The sequence below is a fragment of the Lithobates pipiens genome, unplaced genomic scaffold, assembly GCF_037356315.1.
Source record: "Lithobates pipiens isolate NorthernLeopardFrog02 unplaced genomic scaffold, aLitPip1_a1.2 Scaffold_10, whole genome shotgun sequence".
Taxonomy (NCBI): domain Eukaryota; kingdom Metazoa; phylum Chordata; class Amphibia; order Anura; family Ranidae; genus Lithobates; species Lithobates pipiens.
The window spans coordinates 202,790,066-202,803,923 of NW_027507686.1; the positions used below are offsets into that span (position 1 = coordinate 202,790,066).

At 42.7% G+C, this 13,858-nt stretch overlaps 1 protein-coding gene across 6 annotated transcripts in view; it reads left to right on the plus strand.

Moving 5' to 3' along the window:
- The window catches only part of METTL15 (methyltransferase 15, mitochondrial 12S rRNA N4-cytidine), a 456,062-nt gene that overhangs the window by 30,434 nt on the left and 411,770 nt on the right, over nucleotides 1-13,858 (plus strand). For 3 of the 6 annotated variants that reach the window (XM_077460855.1, XM_077460858.1, XM_077460857.1), the window contains exon 2: nucleotides 4,314-4,497. In XM_077460855.1, coding sequence (XP_077316981.1) covers nucleotides 4,314-4,497 — 184 coding nt within the window. Of the gene's footprint in view, nucleotides 1-4,310; nucleotides 4,498-13,858 lie in introns of all 6 variants that reach the window. The other 3 variants (XM_077460854.1, XM_077460859.1, XM_077460856.1) reach the window with 1 other exon arrangement.

Genomic DNA, 13,858 nt, shown 5'->3' on the forward strand with positions numbered 1-13,858 from the left:
ACTGAGTTCTGCATTGTGTGATTTTCAGTTCTCTGCCCCTCTTTTTTCTGATCTCTCAGACAAGCTATATAAATTATGCACTTTGAACTGATATAGAGAACAGAAGACTGTAAACAGGTACAGCCTATGTAGGTGGATTTGTTTCATCTCTATGTATCACTTGAGGCCAGTCCCTTTACTGGATATATGTAAGGGTTTACAACCATTTTAACCACTTGCCTACTATGCTATAGCAAAATGACGGCTACAGTGCGGTCAGCCAGTTCTGGAGGGAGTCATATGACATCCTCCCATGATGGCTCCCTCTGGACACAGCTCATCACAGATCAGGGTAAAGAGCCAATCAGTGCCACTTTATCTTGTGATCAGCTGTGTCCAGTCACAGCTGAACACAATATGAACACACGCGCCAGTTATCTGCATTCTTTCCTAAGCTGTCACAGGGTGAGGAGGCTAGAGAGCTGGTAACCGGCTAGTGTAAAAGGGGACATCTACACTGATAATCAGTGCACTGATCATTAGTGTCCTAATGGTCAGTGCAGCCCCATCAGTGTTGCCAATCAGTGGCTGCTGGTGCTGTCAATCAGTGCCGCCTTTCAGTGCTCTTCAGTCCTGCCTCATCATTACCTTTCAGTGCTGCCTCATCAGTGCTGCCTCATCAGTGCCCATTAGAAAAAATATCTGTTTGCAAAATTTTACAACAGAAACTAAAAAAATGTTTTTTCCCCCGAAATGTCAGTCTTTTTTTGTTTGTTTAGCAAAAACGAAAAAAAAAAAACACAGTTGTGTTTAACCACTTCAGTCCTGGAAGATTTTACCCCCTTCCTAACCAGAGCACTTTTTGCGATTCGGCACTGCATCGCTTTAACTGACAATTGCGTGGTCGTGCGACGGTGACTCCCAAACAAAATTCATGTCCTTTATTTTTTCCACAAATAGAGCTTTTGTTTGGTAGTATTTGATCACCCCTACGGTTTGTATTTTTTGCGCTATAAACAAAAAATGACCGATAATTTAGAAAAAAAAAATAATAATAACATTTTTTGTACATTTTGCTACAATAAATATCCCAAAAAAAAAAAGATTTTCTTCATCAGTCTAGGTCAATATGTATTCTTCTACATATTTCTGGTAAAAAAAAACAAAAAAAAAATACAATAAGCGTATATTGATTGGTTTGCGCAAAACGTTCTAGCCTCTACACAATAGGGGGTATATTTATGGCATTTTTATTATTCATTTCATTTTTACTAGTAATGGCGGTGATCAGTGATTTTTCGCCGGACTGTAAGCAGACAGATCAGACACTTTTTTGGGGACCAGTGACATTTATACAGCAATCCAGTGCTAAAAATATCCACTGATTTACTGTAGAAATGGCACTGGCAGGGAACGGGTTAACTGTAGGGGGCGATCAAGGGGTTAAGTGTTCCCTAGGGAGGTGTTTCTAACTGTGGGGGGGGAGTGGACTGACTGGGAGTAGAGAGAGATCGCTTTTCCTGATCACTAGGAACAGACAATCTCTCTCTACTGTTATTGCTCTTAAAGCGGCAGCTGCTGATCGGCAAGAGGTTAAGCACCACCGAAAGAAAGCTCTATTTGTGTAAAAAAAAAAAAGATAAAAATTTCATATGGGTACAATCCTGTACAGTACCGTGCAATTGTCTTTCAAGGTGCGACAGCGCTGAAAATTGGCCTGGGCAGAAAGGGGGTAAAAGTGCCCAGAAGGCAAGTGGGGAAGTGATTCTTGTTGGCTTGTTGCTTAGGGTTTTTGTATGAATAGGAAGGTATTGTTAGCAGCAGCCTGTATGGTTCTAGTTGTCTTCTTTCACTATGAAGCCCATTTTGTTTCATAAATTGTGACCAAGGACGGGTAAAATTTTGGATTTTTTTGCTTTATTGGAATTTTCGACAAAGAGTGGAACATTTCAGGGGTTTTTAGCATATTGGCAATAAGCATTGGAGTCGATAAGGTTGGAGAAATAAAGGTGGTTCTTAGGATGATATGGGCTTTAAATGGCTTCAGAATATAACGGAAGCTGCTTTTTGACTATCCCCGGTATTTTCTTGTGCCAAAAAATGCTAACCCTAACAATAGCCCTACCACTAACACTAATAAGACACGGGTCCGCATATCAAAGCAAACTCATCTGATTTAGGGCTTGTTCACCTTTTTTTCACCACTGGAGGAATATCAGTCACCGCTCAAGCACATAGAAAACAATTGTTTTCTATGTGACCCAATCGCACTGCAGCGCAGCCCGAAGGTGATGTGCAATGAGCTGCAATAAAATGCAGATATGGTGAAGTTTATTACAGTGTAAAGGTAGGCACCACTTGTCACCACTTGTCACCACACAACAGCACATCACACTATGCTGCTGTTTGACAGGTCCAAATAGCATAACATGACATTGTCGGCAATGGAAATGTTCAAATCAGTGCAACGCCGACTTTGCGGTGATGCCTCGATTTGAAAAAAGGTTCCTGCACTATTTTTTGAATTTTCAGGTGTGACTTGCATCTATGCATTTGTGCATGAAGTCAGGCAAGTCGCACTGATTTGCGGCTTTGAAATTGCGTGACTTTTTAAAGCGGTTCTTCACCCTAAAGGGGAAGTTCCGCTAATCTGATCCCTCCCCCCCTCCGGTGCCACAATCGGCAACTTTCAGGGGGGAGGGGGTGCAGTTACCTGGATAATCCAGGTATCTGCACCCACTCCGGGCAGACCGCCGCAGACCCCCGCAGACGCCCCGCCCCCCCTGTTGTGTTCTGGGAAACACACAGTTCCCAGAGACACAGCGGGGGACCATAAGAGACGCGCAGCCGCGACTCGAGCATGCGCAGTAGGGAACCGGGCAGTGAAGCTGTAATGCTTTACTTTCCGAAACCCTGACAGAGGATGGCGGCGGGGGCAGCAGCGAGACGAGCGATCGCTCGTCATCTGCCGCCGACATCGCTGGACCCTAGGATAGGTAAGTGTGATTTTTATTAAAAGTCAGCAGCTGCAGTATTAGTAGCTGCTGGCTTTTAATATTTTTTTTTTTTAGGTGCAGAACCGCTTTAAGGGAAGTTATGCGATTTCAAAGCCCCTTTTGGTGTAAACAGGAGCTTAAAGGGGTTGTAAAGTCACAAGGTTTATTATTATTATTTAAGGTACTTGTATAGCGATGTCAGCGTTTTACATATACATTGTACATTCACATTGGTCCTACTCTCAAGGAGCTTACAATCTAAGGTCCATAACTCACATTCATCTACTAGGGCCAATTTAGACAGAAGTCAATTAACCTACCAGCATGTCTTATGTGGGAAGAAACCCACGCAGGCACAGGGAGAACATGCAAACTCCAGGTAGTGTCATGGTTGGGGTTCGAACCAGCAACCATTTTTACTGCTAGGGGAGAGTGCTAACCACTACACCACTGTGCCGCCATTTATCTTAATGCATTAAGATGTATAGCCTTCTGTGTGCAGCAGCTGCCCTAGCACCCCCTAATACTTACCTGAGCCCCATCTCTATCCAGTGATATCCACGAGTGTCTCGGTCGTCCGAGACTCTCCCTCTTGATTGGCTGAGACACAGCAGCGGTGCCATTGGCTCCCGTTGCTGTCAATCAAGGTCAGTCAGCCAATCAGGACAGAGAGGGGGTGGAGCCGTGTCTGAATGGACACAGCTAGCTGTGACTCGGGTGCCTCCATAGCAAGCTGCTTGCTGTGGGGGCACACAACAGGAGGGAGAGGCCAGGAGCAGCAAAGAGGGACCCGAGAAGAGGAGGATCTGGGCTGCCCTGTGCAAAACCAATGCACAGAGCAGGTAAGTATAACGTGTTTGTTATTTTTATTGAAAAAAAACAAAAAAATGATTTTACAATCACTTTAATCTCTCATTGTAATGCAGTTTTGCAAAGGCAAAAACTAAAATGTTACAATGAAGAGAAATCAATGCTGGAGTCTGTCCTTGGATTGCATATCTGGATTACAATAGTGCAAGTGAGCCCCGAGCTCTAGAATTGTGGACTGATATGGGTAAAATTGTGGTATATGTATCATTTTGCATCTGAATGTTAAGTGGCACACACTTTCTATTACAAGTTTGTCCACACTGCAAACGAGGAATTCCAGAGGTCAGAATGTCCGTATTTATTTGCAAGGAAGCCCATGGTCTGCCTAATGCTCAAATACCCAAGTATGTTTGGCACTGTGGTTAGTAGTGTGTTTTTGTTGTCATTTGGAAAGCAGGGATTTGAATTGTTTATATAGCCGAAAGTTCTAAATTAAGTTTTTCATTTCTTTCCTGTGGTTGCCAGCAGAAGCATGATTTTCAAGTTAAGCCTCGCAATCTGCAGAAAATACGTCAGACTGCGCAAATATTGTGTGCCATCAAGGCGGCTTCAACACACAGACGGGAGCTCAGAGGCAGAGTGTGGAAAGGCTTTGCATCTACCAGTAATGGTTAATGAAGTCATCAGCTGCTTGTGCCCAAAAGAAGGACAGGTCAGTCATGCTTATTTCTTTATTTTCACCCAAAATACTTTTTTTTTTTTCTTTTTTTCTTCTGCAGCATTTGTCAAATAGGTTTTAATTAAACATGGGTCCTTTCTTCAGACCTCCCAAAGAGCGATCCCATCTACGCCCCCAATAAACCACAACCTATGTTGCTTTCATCATCCTGGCAAATGTAACCTCTCAGACCCCTTTCACACTGGGGCGCTTAGCAGGCGCTACAGCACTAAAAATAACACCTGCAAATCGCCCTGAAAGAGCCGCTCCTCCCACAAGTCCAAAGGCTTTCACACTGGAGCAGTGCGCTGGCAGGACGCTAAAAAAAGATGTCAATGTAAATAGACAGATCTCCGTTCTGTCAGGGGTGGAGAGACAGATTTGTTGTTCTTACTGATTAGGCTGCTGAACAGCGATCGGTCTCCTCCACAGTTAGAATCACTCCCTAGGTAACACATTTAACCCTTGAGCGACCCCTAGTGTTAACCCCTTTCCTGCCGGTGACATTTTTACAGTAATCAGTGGCTATTTTTAGCTCTGCTCGCTGTATAATTGTTAATGGTCCCAAAAAAGTGTCAAAAGCTTCTGATCTTTCCGTCGCAATGTCACAGTCCCGTTTAAATTGCAGATCACCGACCATTACTTATTGAAAAAAAAATGAAATGCCATAAATATATCCCCTATTTTGTAGACACTATACCTTTTGCACGAACCAATCAATATACACTAATTTTTTTTATTAATTAATTTTTACCAAAAATATGTAGAATACATATTGGCCTAAACTGATTTTTCTAAATTGTTGCTCTTTTTTTGTTTATAGCGCAAACAATAAAAAAACGCAGAGGTGATGGAATACCACCAAAAGAAAGCTCTATTTGTGTGAAAAAAGTACATTTTTATTTGGATACAGCATCCTATGACCGTGCAATTGTCAGTTAAAGCAACGCGGTGCCATATCGCAAAAAAAAGGCCTGGTCATTAGGGGACAAATCCTTCCGATCCTTAAGAGGAAGTAAACCCATCCATAAAACAGTTTCATTTACGGCACGTGCCAGAAATGTAACACTTCCATCGGTTGTGCTCTCAACCAAACTGTGAAACCATCCAATGGCTGGTGTCATAACTGATCACATGTGCAGCATCATGGCAGCTGTAGATTAAACAGCGGCAAAGATGGCAGCTTCCTTGACTGAAAACGATAGAGGGGTTTACTTACTCTTTAAAGTGGTTGTAAACCTCTGACATGAAATATGAACAAAGCATATCCCTCTATAGTGTGTACTTGTCTCAATTAAATACACTAAGGGGGTTATTTACGAAAGGCAAATCCACTTTGCATTACAAGTGCACTTGAAAGTGCAGTCGCTCTAATTCTAAAGGGTAGATCTGATATGATTGGAAGCTCTGCTGATTTTATCATCCAATCATGTGCAAGCTAAAATGCTGTTTTTTATTTTTCTTGCATGTCCCCCTCGGATCTACAGTGACTTTACTTCCAAGTGCACTTGCAGTGCAAAGTGGATTTTCCTTTAGTAAATAACCCCCTAAGTGTCAATTCTGTCTGCTGCTTTTTTCCTCTGCTATCAGCATGTGTCACTTCTGACAAGTTTTGACACCAAGAGAAAAATGGTGACAGGGGAGGGAGCTTCAGCATTATTAACCACTTCGCGCCGGGAGGACGTCCTGGGACGGCCTCGACTTTCTGGGGGTATATCTGAGTGATGCCTGAGGCTACAGACATCATTCAGATATCGGCATTTTAATCCGGCGATTCCCTGCACCATAAGAATGATCATAGCGGCTGTTCCACCGCTTGATCGTTCCTATGGGCGGCTGGAGGGGACATCCCCCCCCCTCCTGCTGCCCTCCGGTGCTTCTACCGACTCGCCGCTTCCATCGGTGAGTCGGAGACAGGATCCGCCGGCCCCCAGATGGTGATCATAGACTCTCTATGATCGTTCGGAGGCCAGGCCCCATGTTATGATGTCACGCCCGGCCTCTGCATTCAAATAACGGCGCCGCCTCGGCTGGGAAGCCGTGATCGGTTATTTTTTATTTATTTTTTGGTTTTAGGCTTCCCAGCCTAGAGGTGAGATGTGGGGTCTTATTGACCCCATATCTCACTGTAAATAGGTCCGATCATGCTTTTTTTTTTTTTTTTTTTTTTTTTTTAGTGTCAAACTAAAAAAATAAAAGTAAAATTAACAATAATAAAAAAAAAAATTAAAGCGCCCCTGTCCCATGTGAGGTATCGCCACGAACGTTAGAGCGAGAGCAATAATTCTAGCCCTAGACCTCCTCTGTAACTCAAAACATGTAACCAGTAAAAAAATTTAAATACCAAAGTTTGGCGCCATTCCACGAGTGCGTGCAATTTTGAAGCGTGACATGTTGGTATCTATTTACTGGGCGTATCTTCATCTTTCACATTATGGAAAAGATTGGGCTAACTTTACTGTTTTTGTTTTTTTAAAGCATGAAACTGTTTTTTTTCTGAAAAAAAAAACGTGTTAGAAAAATTGCTGCGCAAATACCGTGCGAGATAAAAAGTTGCAACAACCGCCATTGTATTCTCTAGGGTCATATATAATGTTTGGGGGTTCTATGTAATTTTCTAGCGAAAAAATTATGAATTTTACATGTAGGAGAGAAATGTCAGAATTGGCCTGGGCGCAAAGTGGTTAATGATTGACAGTTGCGGAAACATTGTGGAATTTAAAGTAGACCTAGCCAAAAATGACTTTAGACCAGGACCACGGGCCTGCTTCTTTTACATATAACTCCCACCATACACTAACAATGAAGTGAAAGCAATTGTAAAAGTTGTTTGTTATTTTTAAAAAAAATAAAAATCTCTATACTTACAGTGTCTTGAAAAAGTATTCATACACCTTGAAATTTTCCACATATCGTCATGTTACAACCAAAAACATAAATGTATTTTATTGGGATTTTATGTGATAGACCAACACAACGTGGCACATAATTGTAAAAATGATAAATGGTTTTCAACATTTTTTCAACATTACAAATAAATATGTGAAAAGTGTGGCATGCATTTGTATTCAGCCCCCCTGAGTCAATACTTTGTAGAACCCCCGTTCGTGTGCAGTTATAGCCGCAAGGCTTTTTGGGGATGTCTCTACCAGCTTTGCACATCTAGAGAGTGATATTTCTGCCCATTCTTCTTTGCAAAATAGCTCAAGCTCTGTCAGATTGGATGGAGAGCGTCTGTGAACAGCAATTTTCAAGTCTTGCCACAGATTATCAATTGGATTTAGGTCTGGACTTTGACTGGGCCATTCTAACACATGAATATGCATTGATCTAAACCAGGGATCTCCAAACTATGGCCCTCCAGCTGTTGCAGAACTACACATCCCATGAGGCATTGTAAAACTCTGACATTCACAGACATGACTAGGCATGATGGGAATTGTAGTTCCTGAACAACTGGAGGGCCATAGTTTGGAGACCCCTGATCTAACCATTCCATTGTAGCTCTGGCTGTATGTTTAGGGTGGTTGTCCTGCTGGAAGGTGAACCTCTGCCCCAGTCTCAAGTCTTTTGCAGACTCTAACAAGTTTTCTTCTAAGATTGCCCTTTTTTTGGCTCCATCCATCTTCCCATCAACTCTGACCAGCTTCTCTGCCCTGCAGAAGAAAAGCATCCCCATAACATGATGCTGCCAGCACCATGCTTCACGGTGGGGGTGGTGTGTTCAGGGTGATGTGCAGTGTTAGTTTTTTGCCACACATAGGGTTTTGCTTTTAGACCAAAAAGTTCAATTTTTGTCCAGGGTGGATTTGATTTAAATCAAGTCGATTTAAATCACTGGTAAAAAGGCTTGATTTAAATCAACTCAATATAAATCATAAATTTTAAAGAGCAACTGTCATATCTGTCCCGCATTGGCTCCTCCTATGACCCGCTGTTGAATCACTGACATTCCCATTCACTTTATTGGAACGGCAGTGACACAACAAGGTGAGGGAAGTGGCAGCAGCAGGTGGGTGGATGCCCGCTAACAGGCGCTGCCATGATGGATATGAAATGACAGGTACTCTTTAACCACTTGCCTACTGGGCACTTAAACATCCTTCCTGCCCAGACCAATTTTCAGCTTTCGGTGCTCTCACACTTTGAATTACAATTACTCAGTCATGCAACACTGTACCCAAATGATTTTTTTTTCCCCACAAATAGAGCTTTCTTTTGGTGGTATTTGATCACCTCTGTGGTTTTTATTTTTTGTGCTATAAATGAAAAAAGACCGAAAATTTTGAAAAAAAAACCCCCATATTTCTTTGTTTCTGTGACACAATTATGCAAATTATTAATTTTTCTTCATACATTTTGGCCACAATTTATACTGCTACATATCTTTGGTAAAAATAACCCAAATTAGTGGATATTATTTGGTCTTTGTGAAAGTTAGTCTACAAGCTGTGGTGGGAATCATACAAAATTGATCACATCTGATGTACTGGTGGACTATCTCGCTTCTTGTGACCCGAACAAGTCAGGAAAGTACAAATACCCCCCAAATGACCCCTTTTTGGAAAGTAGACATTCCAAGGTATTTAGTAAGAGGCATGGTGAGCTTTTTGATGTTGTCATTTTTTCCCACAATTCTTTGCAAAATTAAGATTTTTTTTTTTTTTTTTTTTCCACAAAATTGTCATTGTAATAGGTTATTTCTCTCACATGGCATGTGTATACCACAAATGACACCCCCAAAAAAATTCTGATACTCCTCCTGAGTATTACAATACCACATGCGTGGGACTTTTTTTACAGCCTGGCCACATAGAGAGGCTCAACATGCAGGGAGCGCCATCACGTGTTCTAGGAGCATAAATTACACATCTAACTTGTTGACTACCTATTACACTTTTGAAGGCCCTGGAGCACCAGGACAATAACACGTGACACTGATGACAGATGGCACTGATACGTGGCACTGATTACACTTATACTTGGCACTGACACGTGGCACTGATGACAGATGGCACTAATATGTGGCACTGATGACAGATGGCACTTATACGTGGCACTGATTACAGATGGCACTTAAACGTGGCACTGATGACACGTGGCACTAATACGTGGCACTGATGACAGATGGAACTAATACGTGGCACAGATGACGCGTGACACTGATGACAGATGGCACTGATAAGTGGCACTGATGACACGTGACACTGACAACAGATGGCACATGACACTGACAAGTGGCACTGATGACAAATGGCAGTGATACATGGCACTGATGACAGATGGCACTAATATGTGGCACTGATGACAGATGGCACTATGGGGCACTGATGACACGTGGCACTGATGAAAGATGGCACTTATACGTGGCACTGATGACAGATGGCACTGGGGACAAATGGCACTGACAACAGGTGGGGCTAGGGACAGATAGCACTAACAGGTGGCACTGGGGGCAGGTGGCACTGGGGGAGGATGGCACTGGGAAGGATGGCACTGGGGCGGATGTCACTTTTTTTTACTTTTTTTTTTTTTAACTTACGGCCGCTGCAGCCGTTCATCTCTCCCTTCTCACACACTGTCTGTGTGAGGAGGGAGAGCGGCACTGAGAGATGATCTCATATGTTTACATATGAGATCATCTCTCATTGGACACGCCAATCGCGCTGTAAATGGCCGCTGTGATTGGCCGTTTACAGCGATCTGTGACTGGCTGTGTCCGAGGGACACGGCCAGCACAGAACTTCCCCGATGCGCACCCGCGGCGGCGCGGAGCGGAAGTAAATGGGAGGACGTCCAGGGACGGCCTCCCGGCAGTTAGCGTCCGCTCTATAGCCGTCTTTCGGCTATAGGGCGGGCGTGAATCGGTTAAATGTAAGGACACTTGCTGGTAGTTAGAATCTTTAATATTTGCAAACAAATTTAAGGTTTCCTATGAATAATAAGCTGTCAGGTTAGTAAAACATCTATATCAGAACCGATTCATACAGTTTGTGGTGTACATAGATTTGAAAAACAATGGGATAAAGGAATATTCCTGAACTTTGGTTTATCTCATGGTTACTGTGAAATTGTCTGAATGCATCAATGCATCAGAGAAAAAGGGGCTGAATACAAATGCACTCCACACTTTTTAGATATTTATTTGTAAAAAAAAAAATGTGAAAAACATTTATTATTTTACTTTCACTTTACAATTATGTGCCACTTTGTGTTGATCTATCACATAAAATCCCAATAAAATACCTTTACGTTTTTGGTTGTAACATGACAAAATGTGAAAAATTTCAAGGGGTGTGAATACTTTTTCAAGGCCCTGTACCTGCTCTGTGCAATGGAATTGCACAGAGGGGCCCCAAACCTCTCTGCCCAGTACCCCCAAGCCCATGGGCCCCGCCCAATAGGGCTCCCCACCGAGATATATAGCCGAGTGTACTCGGCTCGGCTCCGCTCACAGTCATGCCCAGTCCCGCCCTATGAGGGACATAACACAGGGACTGGGCATGACTGTGAGCCGAGCCAAGTACACTTGGCTACTCTCGGCTCCGCTCGGGACTGCGAGAGTACCCGAGAGCCGCTGTAACGACATATTGGGTGACCCATCGCAGTTTGCTATGGAAGTGACGTTCCGTCACCGCCATATTGCTACACCCCACACCCGTCCACAGTAAGGATACACTAAGAAGGGGTAAAGCGGACATGTTGTTGCACCCACCGGAGTTTTGCATTTTAGACGCATTTATAACATTAAAGTTAGTATATAATGAAATATAGTACTTACAACTCTGTCTGTCTACTTAGATGTTGAATTTTAACCACTTCAGCCCCGGACCAATAAACACCCTAAGGACCAGAGGTCTTTTTCCAATTTCGCACTGCGCTGCTTTAACTGGTAATTGCGTGGTCATGCAATATTGCACCCAAACGAAATTTGTGTCCTTTTCTTCCCACAAATAGAGCTTTCTTTTGATGGTATTTGATTGCCTCTGCGATTATTTTTTTTTGCGATATAAATGGAAAAAGAGCGAAAATTTTGAAAAAAAAAGATATTTTCTTCTTTTTGTTATAAGAAAAATCGAATAAACTGAATTTTAGTCATACATTGAGGGCAAAATTTATTCAGCCACATGTCTTTAGTAAAAAAAATGTCAATAAGCGTATATTTTTTGGTTTGCGCAAAAGTTATAGCGTCTACAAACTAGAGTACATTTTCTGGAATTTACACAGCTTTTAATTTATGACTGCCTATCTCATTTCTTGAGGTGCTAAAATGGCAGGGCAGTACAACCCCCCCCCCCCAAATGACCCCATTTTGGAAAGTAGACGCCCCAAGGAAATTGCTGATGGGTATGTTGAGCCCATTGAATATTTATTTTTTTTGTCCTAAGGGATTGAATAATGACAAAAAAATAAAATAAAATATATTCCGCTACTTCTCCCGAGTATGGGGATACCACATGTGTGGGACTTTTTGGGAGTCTAGTCGCGCACGGCACCCCGAAAACCAATCACCGCCTTCAGGATTTCTAAGGTTGCAAATTTTTGATTTAACTCCTCACTACCTATCACAGTTTCGAAGGCCATAAAATGCCAAAATAGCACAAAACCCCCCAAAATGACCCCATTTTGGAAAGAAGACACCCCAAGCTATTTACTGAGAGGCATGTTGAGTCCATGGAATATTTTATATTTTGCCACAAGTTGCGGGAATATTACAAACTTTTTTTTGCACAAAGTTGTCACTAAATGATATATTGCTCACACATGCTATGGGCATATGTGAAATAACACCCCAAAATACATTCTGCTGCTTCTCCTGAGTACGGGGGATACCACATGTGTGGGACTTTTTGGGAGCCTAGCCACGTACGGGACCCCGAAATCCAAGCACCGCCTTCAGGATTTCTAAGGGCATACATTTTTTATTTTACTCCTCACTACCTATCACAGTTTTGAAGGCCATAAAATGCCAAGATGGCACAAAACCCCCCCAAATGACCCCATTTTGGAAAGTAGACACCCCAAGGAAATTGCTGATGGGTATGTTGAGCCCATTGAATATTTATTTTTTTTGTCCTAAGGGATTGAATAATGACAAAAAAAAAAACATTTTTACAAAAAGTTGTCACTAAATGATATATTGCTCACACATGCCATGGTTATATGTGGAATTGCACCCCAAAATATATTTCGCTACTTCTCCCGAGTATGGGGATACCACATGTGTGGGACTTTTTGGGAGTCTAGTCGCGCACGGCACCCCGAAAACCAATCACCACCTTCAGGATTTCTAAGGGTGCAAATTTTTGATTTAACTCCTCACTACCTATCACAGTTTCGAAACCATAAAATGCCAAAATAGCACAAAACTCCCCAAAATGACCCCATTTTGGAAAGTAGACACCCCAAGCTATTTACTGAGAGGCATGTTGAGTCCATGGACTATTTTATATTTTGCCAAAAGTTGCGGGAATATTACAAACTTTTTTTTTTTTTTGCACAAAGTTGTCACTAAATGATTTATTGCTCACACATGCTATGGGCAGAAGTCAAATTACACCCCAAAATAAATTCTGCTGCTTCTCCCGAGTACGGGGATACCACATGTGGGGGACTTTTTGGGAGCCTAGCCACGTACGGGACCCCGAAAACCAAGCACAGCCTTCCGGATTTAAATATAAAATGCTACCAAAAAAACTGTTAGCGATCGCAGGGATCAGGCCTGACTCTGCGATCGCTGCAGTTATGTGTTTAGTGTTTTGTAAGTGACAGTGATCGATCGATACTGCACTTGGGTGGGCTGGGCAGAGGGGCAAAACGCAGGTGCTAGCAGGTATCTGGGCTGATCCCGCTAACAATGCGTTTTTTTGGAACCCAGAATTGCTAGGGACGCTAGTATAGATCTGATCAGATCAGATATTGATCTGTTCAGATTCTATACCACTATTGGAGGTGTATGCTTTGCGCGTGGGTGTTAGCGGTACTGGCACTAATCTAGCGCTGCCTGGGGCGACGCAGACCCTGACCCTAAAACCTAATTGATATCACCTGCCGGGTGATCAGGGGGTTAAACCTTTATTGGGTAATAAATGGTGGGTGCCCTGATGCTATAAAAAGCAAACTAACCAGAGTCACCCGTAACACTTATACGGTGATCAGTGGTGAAAGGGTTAACTAGGGGCAATCAGGGGGTTCAAATTTTTATTAGGTAGTATATGGGGGTCCCTGGCGCTATATAAAAACCTGACGGGGAACCTAAATAACTAACTGGCTAACCAGCGTCACCAGTGACACTTAAACTGTGATCGCTGGTGAAAGGGTTAACTAAGGGCAATCAGGGGGTTAAAACCATTAT